The sequence below is a fragment of the Macaca mulatta genome, chromosome 8, assembly GCF_049350105.2.
Source record: "Macaca mulatta isolate MMU2019108-1 chromosome 8, T2T-MMU8v2.0, whole genome shotgun sequence".
In the NCBI taxonomy this organism is placed as follows: Eukaryota; Metazoa; Chordata; class Mammalia; order Primates; family Cercopithecidae; genus Macaca; species Macaca mulatta.
In genome coordinates, this window is record NC_133413.1 from 108,150,199 (window position 1) to 108,164,097 (window position 13,899).

A 13,899-nucleotide genomic window follows, 5' to 3' on the forward strand; every position below is an offset into this window, starting at 1 on the left:
TCTATTAGAAGAGAACCGTGGAAACCAGCGACTAGTGTTCTGCTCCATTAGGACGAACCTGGGCACTTAGCCACACAGGAACAATGGTGAGCCTATAGCCCAAACTGGAGCCGCAATGGGTGCCTTGCTGGATCAGAAACGCAGGGGACACCCTGCCAGATCCAAAGGGGTGGAAGTCAACTGCGGGTCTGCCACAGCAGCAAACAGCAGTGGTGGACAGTGAGGGAAAGCTCAGCTTGTAGTGGAATAAACATGGACCAGAAGCATGTGCAGTTGCAAGATTTAACAGAGTGAAAACAGAGCTCCCATACAGTGGGAGGGGACCCAAAGGGGGGTGCCCACTCCCAGCTCGAATGCCTGGGGTTTATATCCCAATCATTGTCCCTCCCCCTGTGCTCTCGGATTATATGATTTGACTATTTCTTTACCTCCTGCTTTTAGCTTAATTGGTATTTTAGTGAGCCCTCATTACTACCTGATTGGTCGGGTGTGAGCTGAGTTACAAGCCCCCTGTTTAAAGGTGGGTGCGGTCACCTTCCCCAGCTAGGTTTAGGAATTCTTAGTCGCCCCAGAAAATTCACTAGTCCTGTCTCTCACTGGGATTACAGGCGTGAGCCACTGCGCCCAGCCAATTTTGGTATTTTTTGTAGAGCCAGGGGTTCCCCATGTTGCCCAGGCTGGGGCTGAATCTTTAGAGCTGCACTCATGATTAAAAATGCTACCTGAAGCACAGCAAGGATGTCCTTGACATACATCCTATTTTCTAGGAAAAGATTACTACCACAGTAATTGAGCTGGGAAGCGGAGACAAATTGCTCTCCGTGGTGGTTCAAAGTACTGCAATTGACTGGAATAGCACCGCGCAGTTTTCCTTTCTCTCGTGCAAGATAAGAGTGATAGGAGCTGTATCGATTACCTGCAAGATAGAAGTAGAAGGGGGCCGGGTGCGGTGGCTCACGCCTATAATCCCAGCACTTTGGGAGGCGGAGGCGGGTGGATCATTTGACGCCAGGAGTTCCAGATCAGCCTGACCAACATGGTGAAACCACACCTCTACTAAAAATACAAAAAATTAGCCGGGTCTGGTGGTAGGCGCCTGTAATCCCAGCTACTGGGGCGGTTGGGCAGGAGAATCGCTTGAACTCGGGAGGCAGAGGTTGCAGTGAGCGGAGATCGTGCCACTTCACTCCAGCCTGGGCGACAAAAGCGAGACTCCCTCTCAAAAAAAAAAAAAAAAAGTAGTAGAAGGGAAGAAAACCACAAGGAACTAGACTAAAAGAATCTCGACTACGGAATGCAGTTACACGAATGGCCAGATGAAAAAGGGAAGGCCGGGACCTCCACTGATGGCCGACTAGGAGACCGCCCGAGGGTGCACGCTGATGGATTTATTCACCCGGGGCTCGCTGCTCCCGCAGCTGGCTGGAGCCCGCGATGACGTCACGGGCCGGGTCACATGGCCGAGTCCGCCCCGCCCCCTCCCCCGCCGCCACCGCCTTCGGAGCTCAGGGTCCGGACGCAGCAGACGCTAGGAGATCTCGGGGGATCGAGGAGCGGCCCGGCGGGCGCACGGGCGAGAGGGCAGGGAGCCGGAGCGGCGGAGGAGCCGTCAGCAGCGGCGCGGCGGGCCCCAGGCGAGGCGGTCGACGCTCCCTGAAAACTTGGGCGCGCGCTCGCGCCACTGCGCCCGGAGCGATGAAGATGGTCGCGCCTTGGACGCGGTTCTACTCCAACAGCTGCTGCTTGTGCTGCCATGTCCGCACCGGCACCATCCTGCTCGGCGTCTGGTATCTGGTGAGCGCGGCGCGCCCGGCGCCGGACCCCGGGTTGATTCCGCGCCCCGAGCTGGGCTTCTGGCCCGGCCTCGCGGTGGGGTGAGGCGCGCTTATCCGCCTAAAGTTGTATTATTAGAAACTTAATTCTCTGGGTGCCGCGTCCGCGCTTCCCCGGCTGGGCCAGCGCAGACAGCGGGGGAGGCCAGGGGCGCGGGGTGGAGGGCCGCACCCGAGCCTTGGCGCCCAGGTGGTGCGGGTCGCCGGTCTCCAGCTTCCGCGCAGCTCTGCGGCGTCGCGTAGGGAGCACCCGGGGCCGAGAAACTCTTGAGCTTATCTGCTGAGCACGTGTTTCCTTTCTTCTTAAAACCCGTGGGCTTTGTGTTTCGACGGCTGCGGACGGCTACGGCTGTCGCGGAGGGGACGGCGCGTATTTTGCAGCTGTGTGGTCAGGGTTGCGGATTTGTCAATGCTCGTTCCCTGGCCGCGTCTCCGCTAAGGTCGCCTGGGCTTTCACGCCGTCGCACGTTCGGATCCCGAGTTGAAGTGGTTGGGGGTTCTTGGCATCCTCTTGTGAATAGGTCCCCTCCCCCCAGCCATGTTTTAACGCCCTTACTCCGGGAAGGGATGTGAGTGGGATTTACTGCATTTCCATCTGCCCGGGGAAGCCATTTTCCACCCACATTTTTCCTGCCCATGGACAGTTGGTCCTGGGACCTTTTCTTGACAGACTTAGCAGGCAAATCTGGCATTTTTTTTCCTGGTTGGAACTTTTAAAGTCTTTTTTTGTATGAGGAGCAGTGATTTTCAGAGGTAGTGAGGAAACCTGATGGAGTCTTGCCCTGCACCTGCCGGCACTGCACTGGTTGTTGGCACCCCTAGACTGCACCAGCACTGAGTCGGATTCCACTGCATTTTGGGTTTTGTGACATCATGATGGAGAGTTAGACCCGAGTTGCTTTGCAGTGAATACCACTGCATCGCGAGGAAATGCCCTGAAAATGGTAGACAAATGGCATATGTAACTTTTTTCAGTGAGGTTTTTTTTTTTCTTTTTCTTTTTTTTTTTTTGAGACAGTCTCACTCTGTGGCCCAGGCTGGAGTGCAGTGGCACGATCTCAGCTCACTGTAACCTCCGCCTCACGAGTTCAAGCGATTCTCCTTCCTCAGCTTCCGGAGTAGCTGGGATTACAGGCGCCCGCCACTATGCCCAGCTAATTTTTTGTATTTTTACAAAAAGAGACGGTTTCACCATATTGGTCAGGCTGGTTTCGAACTCTTGACCTCGTGATTCGCCCTCCTTGGCCTCCCAAAGTACTGAGATTACAGGCAGGAGTGAGCCACTGCGCCCCGCCGAGAAAAATTATCTCTTTAATGAGTTAGGAGTATGTGTGTGTGTGGTTTGTTTATTGGGCCCATTTTTGGATAGAATATGGACTTTTTGTCTTAACTGTGAACCCCTTCCTTGTACCATTTTAAGCAAAACATTTCACCCCAGGCATATGGTGTTCACTGTGCTATTTATAGTTTCAAGTTTCCTTTAGTCAGTGCCTATCATGGCCACACAATATAAATTTTTGGCTTGAAAATATTTCAAACATTTAGCGTGTGTGGGTTCTTACTGTGCAGTGTAAATACAGATGGAACATCAGCATATTAGCTAAACCTCGACTTTGCTGAAAGCCAATAAATTATTTACCGAAATTGAAAATTATAGCAAAAGGATAGTAGGTGGCTCAAAATAGTTGGTGCTTTTATTGATGATCAAGACAGACTGTTTTATACAAGTGTCTGCCTTCCTTGAAAATGTTCAAATCTGCCGACTTGCAAGTACATCAGTGAATGTAATTTGTGAAATCTAGGGCATTGCATTAGGCAAATGTACTACGTGATCTACAGGAAAGATAAATCCTACTTGAGCCCTGTTGTTGGCTGTAATCCAGCCAGCCAGAGTTGGTGTGATAAAAGAGTACTCAGCATGCTTTGTCTACTGTTTGAGCACACTCTCTGTGGAAAGTAGTTACTGGTGTGCTTGTCTTAGCATTTGGAAATAAATGGCCTTTTGAAAGATAATTAGAAAGCTTTCTAGCAGATGTGAATAAAAATGTTGCTTTAGGTAAACCCTATTTCTGGGAAACCTTGCTTAAGTACTGGTAATCTTTATAAATAGTCTTTTGCGTTTCGCAAGGCAATGTAAGCCATTTGATATTTTTTTTTTTAAGTAATGAGTTTCACTCAGACCTTTGAATATAATTTTGTGATACCCTACCTTGTTCTAATCTGAATTGACTCTCCCTTAGCTAAGAGAGCCAGACAGACTCCATCTTGGCGCCTTCACTTGCAGCCCCTTAGCCACCCCCTTCCTCAAGGACTTAAACTTGTGCAAGCTGACTCCCAGCGCATCCAAGAATGCAATTAACTGATAAGACACTGTGGCAAGCCATATCCGCAGTTCCCAGGAATTCACCCAGTTAATAGCACCCAAAGCCCCGCGTCTATCACCTTGTGATAGATTTAAAACCCCTGCACCTGGAACTGTTTGCTTTCCTGTAACCATTTATCCTTTTAACTTTTGGCCTACTTTACTTCTGTAAGATTGTTTTAACTGGACTCCCCCGCCTCCCCTTTCTAAACCAAAGTATAAAAGAAAATCTAGCCCCTTCTTTGGGGCGGAGAGAATTTTGAGCACTAGCTGTCTCTGGGTCGCCGGCTAATAAAGGACTCCTGAATTCGTCTCAGAGTGTGGCGTTTCTCTATAACTCACTCTTTGGTTGTCCTAAACTTTGACATTCGTGAACTTTTTAAAGAGAGTGCTGTGTGACTAGGGAGCAGGACCACTGTAAAACGAGGCACCTTCCCTAGTTTGTCCTAACTCCTTCTCTCAGCCAGCAATCTGTATGGAATGGAGTCAGTTATCAGAAAGTGGAGAGTTAAAAATGAGCCAGGTGTGGTGGCCCACACCTGTAGTCCCAGCTTGAGTCCCAGGAGTTTGAAGCTGCAGTGAGCTGTGATTGCACCCCTACACTCCAGCCTGGGCAACCAGAGTGTGCCCTGTCTCTTAAAAAAAGAGGCCAAGTGCAGTGGCTCACGCTTGAAATCCCAGCATTTTGGGAGACCGAGGCGGGCAGATCATCTGAGGTCAGGAGTTCGAGACCAGCCTGACCAACCATGGCCAACGTGGTAAAACCTCGTCTCTACTAAAAATACAAATTAGACAGGCGCGGTGGTGTAGGCCTGTAATCCCAGCTACTCGGGAGGCTGAGGCAGGAGAATTGCTTGAACCCAGGAGGCAGAGGTTGCAGTGAGCCAAGATTGTGCCACTGCTCTCTAGCCTGGGTGACAGAGTAAAATTCTGTCTCAAAAAAAAAAAAAAGAGGCCTGGCACAGAAGCTCACACCTGTAAGCACTTTGGGTGGCTGAGATAGGCAGATCACTTGAGGTCAGAAGTTATAGACCAGCCTGGGCAACATGGTGAGATCCCGTCTCTAATAAAAATACAAAAATTATTCTGTCGTGGTGGCATGCGCCTGTAATCCCAGCTACTCAGGAGGCTGAGGCAAGAGAATTGCTTGAACTCTGGAGGCAGAAAGTCCAGCCTAGGTGACGACAGCAAGACTCTTATTTCAAAAAAAAAAAAAAAAAAAAAGCGGGGGGGCGAGTGTGGATGGCTCACGCCCATAATCCCAGCACTTTGGGAGGCCGAGGTGAGTGGATCATGAGGTCAGGAGTTCAAAACCAGCCTGGCCAAGATGGTGAAACCTCATCTCTACTAAAACTACAAAATTAGTTGGGTATGGCCGGGCGCGGTGGCTCAAGCCTGTAATCCCAGCACTTTGGGAGGCTGAGGCGGGTGGATCACGAGGTCAGGAGATCGAGACCATCCTGGCTAACATGGTGAAACCCCGTCTCTACTAAAAATACAAAAAACTAGCCGGGCGTGGTGGCGGGCGCCTGTAGTCCCAGCTACTCGGAGGCTGAGGCAGGAGAATGGCGTGAACCCGGGAGGTGGAGCTTGCAGTGAGCCGAGATTGCGCTACTGCACTCCAGCCTGGGCAACAGAGCGAGACTCCGTCTCAAAAAAAAAAAATTAGTTGGGTGCAGTGGCAGGCACCTGTAATCCCAGTTGCTGGGGAGGCAGAGGCAGGAGAATCCCTTGAACCAGGGCGGCAGAGGTTGCAGTGAGCCGAGATCACGGCACTGCACTCCAGCTTGGGCAACAGACTCTGTCTCAAAAAAAAAAAAGTAAATAAAATAATAATAATAATAATAATAAAAGAAAGTGGAGAGTTTTCAGAAAAGGCAGATATTTAAATAAGAGTCCAGGCCGGGTGCGGTGGCTCACGCCTGTAATCACAGCACTTTGGGAGGCTGAGTCCGGCAGATCTCCTGAGGTCAGGAGTTTGAGTCCTAGCTAACATGATGAAACCCTGTTTCTATTAAAAATATAAAAAATTAGCCGGGCGTGGTTGTGCCTGTAACCCCAGCTACTTGGGAAGCTAAGAGAGGAGAATCACTTGAACCCGGGAGGCGGAGGTTGCAGTGAGCTGAGATCGTGCCATTGCACTCCAGCTTGGGGAACAGAAGCAAAACTCCGTCTCAAAAAAAAAAAAAAAAAAAAAAACCTAAAAAAGTAAAAGAGTCCACAATAAGGGCTCATTTAAGTAATTTCCTGTTTTGCAAGATAGGTAAAGTGGATCTTTTTTATATGTTTTCTCATTGTTGATTCCTACCAATACCATTTACTAAGGCTCTGAGTGTCAGGTACTTTACTAGATGCTTTGCATAAGGTTAATTTTTACATATTGCTGGTGAGGTAGATTTTCTTATTCCCATTTTACAGATGAGAAAACTGAGGCTAGAGAACTTTGGTGATTTACTTGACAGCTTAAAAACCCATGGTTGGTATATGGTCTGAGTTTTGTTTTTTTTTTTTTTTTGGTATATAAACTATTAACAGACAAGGCCTACAGACTTACTTCTTCTTGGACACACCCATGGTGTGGCCACGGTGGCCAGTGGTCTTGGTGTGCTGGCCTCAGACACGAAGGCCCCAGAAGTGGCGCAGCCCTCTATGGGCCCGAATCTTCTTTATTCGCTCCAGGTCTTCACGGAGCTTGTTGTCCAGACCATTGGCTAGGACCTGGCTATATTTTCCATCCTTTACATCCTTCTGTCTGTTCAGGAACCAGTCTGGGATCTTGTACTGGCGTGGATTCTCCGTAACGGTGATCACACGTTCCACCTCATCCTCCGTGAGTTCTCCTGCCCTCTTGGTGAGGTCAATGTCTGCTTTCCTCAACACCGCACAAACATATCTTTGGCCCACACCCTTAATGGCAGTGGTGGCAAAGGCTATTTTCTGCCGCCCATCGATGTTGGTGTTGAGTACTCGCAAAATATGCTGGAACTTTGCAGGGATCACTAGAGACATGGCGGCAGCACAAGCGGCGGCATGTAGGCCTCCTGTGGAAGCCTGAGTGATTTTTTTTTTTTTTTTGAGACGGAGTCTGGCTCTGTCGCCCAGGCTGGAGTGCAGTGGCCGGATCTCAGCTCACTGCAAGCTCTGCCTCCTGGGTTTACGGCCATTCTCCTGCCTCAGCCTCCCGAGTAGCTGGGACTACAGGCTGGGACTACAGGCGCCACCACCACCCCCGGCTAGTTTTTTTTTTTTTTTTTTTTTTAGTAGAGACGGGGTTTCACCGTGTTAGCCAGGCTGGTCTCGATCTCCTGACCTCGTGATCCTCCCGTCTCAGCCTCCCAAAGTGCTGGGATTACAGGCTTGAGCCACCGCGCCCGGCCCTGAGTGATGTTTTAATCTGTTCTGTTTTCACTGTTTTACTTTTAAAAGTTGTGCATGTGTTTTGGTTTTGGCTTGGAATAATAAAAGTTTTCCTTCAGTCCTGAAATAAAGTATATTGACTTCAGGTATTTATTATTATTACTATTTTTAAAATTCTGGGCCAAGCTACTTTGGAAGACTTAAGGTATTTATTACTAGAGATCATTTTTTTGTCTCTTTATTTTTTTCTTTTATTGAGTTGTGATTTATGTACTACAAATTTTTTTTTTTTTTTTTTTTGAGACCGAGTCTTGCCCTGATGCCCAGGCTGGAGTGCAGTGGCATGATCTCAGCTCACACAACCTCCGCCTCCTGGGTTCAAGCGATTCTCCTGCCTCAGCCTCCTGAGTAGCTGGGATTACAGGCGTGTTCTGGGCTAATTTTCGTATTTTTAGTAGACACGGGGTTTCCCCATGTTGGTCAGGCTGGTCTTGAACTCCTGACCTTGTGATCCACCCGCCTTCCCTCCCAAAGTGAGATTACAGGCGTGAGCCACTGCGCTCGCCTTTTTTTTTTTTTTTTTTTTTTTGAGATGAGAGTTTTGCTCTTGTTGCTCAGACTGGAGTGCAATGGTGCAATCTTGACTCACTGCAACCTCCGTCTCCTGGGTTCAAGCGATTCTCCTGCCTCAGCCTCCCGAGTAGCTGGGATTACAGGCATCCACCACTGCGCCTGGCTAATTTTTGTATTGCTAGTAGAGACAGGGTTTCATTATGTGGCCCAGGTTGGTCTTGAACTCCTGACCTCGGGTGATCTGCCTGCCTTAGCCTCCCAAAGTGCTGGGATTATAGGCGTGAACCACTGTGCCTGGCAAAATTCACAGTTAAATGTAGTTTATTGAGTTGACAAATGCCTCTGTAATGTAACCCACATTCCTTGAGAACATTTCCAAACCTCTAGCAAGTTCCCTTGTGCTGTTTCCCAGTTAATCCCTGCCATACACCCAATCACTGTAGGTAAATTTTGCTTATTCATGTAAATGGAATTATGCTGTATGTACCTTTCTGTATCTAGCTTCTTTCACTTAGCATAACTTTTTAGATTCACTCATGTTCTTGGAGTGTTGCTTTTTATTGCTGAGTATTGTTTTTATTGTATTAATTTGTTTATCCATTTGCCAGATATTAGACATTTGGGTTATTTCCAATTTGGGGCTATTATAAATAAAGCTGCCCTGAACATTCTTGCACAAGACTTTGGGGACTTTTTTTTTTGAGACAGAGTTTTGCTCCTGTTGCTTAGGCTGGAGTGCAGTGGTGTGATCTTGGCTCACCACAACCTCTGACTCCCGGGTTCAAGCAATTCTCTTGTCTCAGCCTCCCTAGTAGCTGGGATTACAGGCATGCGCCACCACACCCAGTTAATTTTGTATTTTTAGTAGAGAACAGGATTTCTCCATGTTGGTCAGGCTGGTCTCGAACTCCTGACCTCACGTGATCTGCTCCTCTCAGCCTCCCAAAGCGCTGGGATTACAGACCTAAGCCACCATGCCTGACCTTTTTTTTTTTTTGTTTGAGACAAGGTCTCACTCTATTGCCCAGGCTAGAGTACAGTGGTACGATCATGGCTCACTGCAGCCTTGTCTTCCCTGGCTCAAGCAGTCTTCCCATTTCAGCCTCCCAAGTAGCTGGGACTACAGGCTCACACCACCACTCCAGGCTTTTTTTTTTTTTTTTTTTTTTTGAGGCAGAGCCTTACTCTGTTGTCCAGGCTGGAGTGCAGTGGCACAGTCTCTGCTCACTGCAACCTCTGCCTCCTGGGTTCAAGCGATTCTCCTGCCTCAGTCTCCCGAGTAGCTAGCAGCTGGGATTACAGGCATGCACCACCATGCCTGGCTAATTTTTTATGTTTAGTAGAGACGGGGTTTCACTATGTTGGTCAGGCTTGTCTCGAACTCTTGACCTCGTGATCCACCCGCTTCAGCCTCCCAAAGTGCTGGGATTACGGGTGTGAGCCACCGTCCCCGGCCTTTTTTTTTTTTTTTTTTTTTGAGACGGAGTCTTGCTCTTGTTGCCCAGGCTGCAGTGCAATGGTGCCATCTCGGCTCACTGCAACCTCCGCCTCCTGGGTTCAAGCAGTTCTCCTGCTTCAGCCTCCTGAGTAGCTGGGATTGCAGGCATGTGCTACCATGCCTGGCTAATTTCGTATTTTATTTATTATTGTTATTATTTTTTAGTAGAGATGGGGTTTCTCCATGTTAGGCTAATCTTGAACTCCCGACCTCAGGTGATCTGCCCGCCTTGGCCTCCCAAAGTGCTGGGATTACAAGTGTGAGCCACCGCGCCCGGCCTTTTCTTTTTTTCATATATCCTCGTTCAGTTGTTTTTTAGGAACTTAGACACAGCAAATACATACCAAATAGCTCTTTGTGCCCGACACTATTCACAGGGTAGTTCGTGTATCAGGTTATAAAGGATGAAAGAGGCCTGAGTAGCTGCTCTCATTGGCTTTATGACCTGGTCTTTCTTTTTACTTTTCTTTTTTTTGTTACACTTTAAGTTCTGGGATACAAGTGTAGACCTGGTCTTTCAAAGAATCCACTTGTTCACATGGAAACTCAGTTTCCTTGTTTACTGAAGTAAAGGAAACCAGAATATCTCACCCGAAATACACCTCTTCTGTATATTTCAAGATGTGTTAGAGAAACTGCAAACACGAATAGCTCTGAAAAGCTGCTGTTTGTGGAGATTTGCATCTTTAGGGAAAATCTGCATTAGTGAAATAAACAGCCAGGCTTTTTCTGAGCACACCTTCTCCCCACCCCATCCCCCATGTTCAGACCTAGGACAGATTAACCAAGAGATTGAGAGTCTGACACCTTTGAAGGTCTAATAGAGAAGTTTACCACATGCCACAGGCTACCAAGTATCCTTTCTCAAGGCTGCTACCTGTGAGGTCTCATTTGCATAACAAGACCACCTTCCCTAGCCAGGCCTTTCCATCCCTCCCTCCCATAACCTGTTTTGCCATGATCTAAACCCCTACTCTTTCTGTAACTTCAGGATGGTATTAAAACTTAAACCATCTGGCCCTTCGAGTTTTCTTATTCCTGTGACTCCCATGTATGCGTGTGCATGTAATACATTTGTATGCCTTTTCTTGCTGTTGATCTATTATCAGTTTCTTTATTAGGCTCAAATGATCAAACCTTCAGAAGTTGTAGAGGGGAGAGAATTTTCTTCACCCCTTCACAAGCCTAATAGATTCTCTTCTTTGTATTCTGAGAAGTTCAACAACTATTGATTTGTCTCATTACAGGATAGTGAGACCAGCATCCTGTATTCGTAGAGTGATTGATAGCTTTCAGTGAGCGTTCACGTTTGTTCTTATAGACCTCAGAGCAACCCTGGGTCACGCATGATGGTGATATGTTCATTTAATAGCTTCTTTCCAACTGTCAGATTCTATGACTTGGCCCGTAATTTCAGGATAGAATAACAGACTGATTTGTGACAATTGTGTCATCTTTACTGCCTGGTGTTTTCCCCACTATGTTAGATTGTAAAAGACTAAATAGTAGACTAAAGAGTTTGGATTTTATTCTGTAGGCAGTGGGGAATCATTGAAGAGTTATGAACAGGAGGCAGGGCGCGGTGGCTCAAGCCTGTAATCCCAGCACTTTGGGAGGCCGAGACGGGCGGATCACGAGGTCAGGAGATCGAGACCATCCTGGCTAACACAGTGAAACCCCGTCTCTACTAAAAATACAAAAACTTAGCCGGGCGAGGTGGCAGGCGCCTGTAGTCCCAGCTACTCGGGAGGCTGAGGCAGGAGAATGGCGTGAACCCGGGAGGCGGAGCTTGCAGTGAGCTGAGATCCGGCCACTGCACTCCAGCCCGGGTGACAGAGCGAGACTCCGTCTCAAAAAAAAAAAAAAAAAAAAAGAGTTATGAACAGGAGTGATATGATGAAAGTTTTGTTTTGTTGTTTTTGTTTTTTGTTTTTTTGAGATGGAGTCTCGTTCTGTCGCCCAGGCTGGAGTGCAGTGGCGTGATCTCTGCTCACTGCAAACTCCACGTCCCAGGTTCAAGGCATTCTCCTGCCTCAGCCTCCTGCGTAGCTGGGACTACAGGCGCCTGCTACCATGCCCAGTTAATTTTTTTGTTTTTAGTAGAGGTGGGGTTTCAACGTTTTAGCCAGGATGGTCTCGATCTCCTGACCTCGTGATCTGCCCACCTCAGCCTCCCAAAGTGTTGGAATTACAGGCGTGAGCCACCACGCCTGGCCAATGAAAGCAGTTTTTAAGTTAGATTAAAATGGCAGGCTATTTCAGATGGCTAGAAAACCAGGCAGTATGTTATATATAGCTCTCTAGATACAAACTATAGCAGGTATCAGCTCTTAATGGTATGAATAAGATGGATAGGGATTTTTACCAGTTAGTGAGTGATACAGGTCTCTCTTGCTGTGTCTGAACTTGGTGGGTTCTTGGTCTCACTGACTTCAGGAATGAAGCTGCGGACCCTCGCGGTGAGTGTTACAGTTCTTAAAGATGGTGTGTCCCGAGTTTGTTCCTTCAGACGTTCAGATGTGTCTCAAGCCTCTTTCTTTTGGTGGATGGGTTTGTGGTCTTGCTGTCAGGAGTGAAGCTGCAGACCTTCGCGGTGAGTGTTACAGCTCATAAAGGCAGTGTGAACCCAAAGAGTGAGCAGCAGCAAGATTGATTGCAAAGAGCAAAAGAACAAAGCTTCCACAGTGTGGAAGGGGACCCAAGGGGGTTGCCACTGTTGGCTGGGGCAGCCTGCTTTTATTCCCTTATTTGGCCCCACCCACATCCTGATGATTGGTCCATTTTACAGAGAGCTGATTGGTCTATTTTACAGAGAGCTGATTGGTCCGTTTTGACAGAGTGCTGATTGGTGTGTTTACAGTCTTTGAGCTAGACACAGAGTCACAGAGTGCTAGTTAGCTAGATACAGAGTTAGCTAGATACAGAGTACCAATTGGTGAATTTACAAACCTTGAGCTAGACACAAGAGTGCTGATTGGTGTATTTACAAACCCTGAGCTAGACACAGAGTGCTGATTGGTGCATTTACAATCCTTGAGCTAGACACAGAGCCACAGAGAGGTAGTCCTCGATGTCTCCACTAGATTAGCTAGATACAGAGTACCAATTGGTGTATTTACAAACCCTGAGCTAGACACAGAGTGCTGATTGGTGCGTTTACAATCCTTGAGCTAGACACAGAGTCACAGAGTGCTAGTCCTCCAAGTCTCCACTAGATTAGCTAGATACAGAGTACCAGTTGGTGTATTTACAAACCTTGAGCTAGATACAGAGTGCTGATTGGTGCGTTTACAATACTTGAGCTAGACAGAGTCACAGAGTGCTAGTCCTCCAAGTCTCCACTAGGTTAGCTAGATACAGAGTGCTGATTGGTGCACATACGATCCTCTTCTGGCTAGATATAAAAGTTCTCTAAGTCCCCATCCAGTTCAGGAGCCCAGCTGGCTTCACCCAGTGGATCCTGCACCAGGGCTGCAGCCGGAGCTGCCTGCCAGTCCCGAGCCCTGCCTGGTGGGGAAGCAGCTGCACTCCTCAGTTGGGCTGTCCATGGGACCAGGTGCCACCGAGCAGGGGGTGGAGCCCCTCCGACAGGTTCAGGCGGCACAGGAGCCCACCGCAGGTAGGGAGATCAGACAGATAGGGAGCTCAGACATGGTGGGCTGCAGGTCCCGAGCCCTGCCCCATGGGGAAGCAGCTAAACCCCGGGAGAATTTGAGTGCGGCCTGGCGGGCAGTCACTGCTGGGGGACCGGGGGCAACCTCCGCAGCTGCTGGCCCGGGTGCTAAGCCCCTCACTGCCCTGGGCCCGGGGTGCCTGCCTGCCGCTCCGTGTGCGGGGCCGCCGAGCCCGCGCCTAGGCCCGCCTGAATTCACACCGGCTGGCCAGCGCAGCCCCGGTTCCCACCCGTGCCTCTCTCTCCACACCTCCCTGCAAGCAGAGGGAGGAGACTCTAGCCTCAGCCAGCTCAGAGAGGGGATCCCACGGTGCCGTGGCGGGCTGAAGGGTTCCTCAAGTGCCACCAGAGTGGAAGCCGAGGCCGGAGGCCGAGGGCTGCTAGCACATTGTCACCTCTCATTGCCACCTAGATTTTCTCCATCTGATTTAAGGAATTGAATAGATTTAGATAGGGAAGGACATTGGATTTTTAAAGTACAGGTTTCCCTCATCTAATAAAGGATCAAGGGAGTTCTATAGAGCATTGGTTGTTGGAGATTTCAGTGGTATTCAATATCTTTTTAAGCTTTTATTACACTTTTTGTTTTTTTTTTTGAGACAGA

General features: G+C 48.6%; 1 protein-coding gene and 1 pseudogene across 2 annotated transcripts in view; one reads left to right on the forward strand and one right to left on the reverse strand.

Annotated features, from left to right (window-relative positions):
• The first annotated feature begins 1,279 nt into the window (after positions 1-1,279).
• The window catches only part of LAPTM4B (lysosomal protein transmembrane 4 beta), a 74,887-nt gene continuing 62,267 nt past the window's right edge, over positions 1,280-13,899 (forward strand). The window contains 6 exon segments of the mRNA XM_028852789.2: positions 1,280-1,412; positions 1,415-1,444; positions 1,447-1,483; positions 1,485-1,552; positions 1,555-1,652; positions 1,654-1,794. Of these exon segments, the coding sequence (XP_028708622.2) occupies positions 1,295-1,412; positions 1,415-1,444; positions 1,447-1,483; positions 1,485-1,552; positions 1,555-1,652; positions 1,654-1,794 (492 nt within the window). The 5' untranslated portion in view covers positions 1,280-1,294.
• Positions 6,312-7,244, reverse strand: LOC707697 (small ribosomal subunit protein uS13 pseudogene; annotated as a pseudogene). The gene has a single exon (XR_013397359.1). The product of XR_013397359.1 is annotated as a small ribosomal subunit protein uS13 pseudogene (transcript).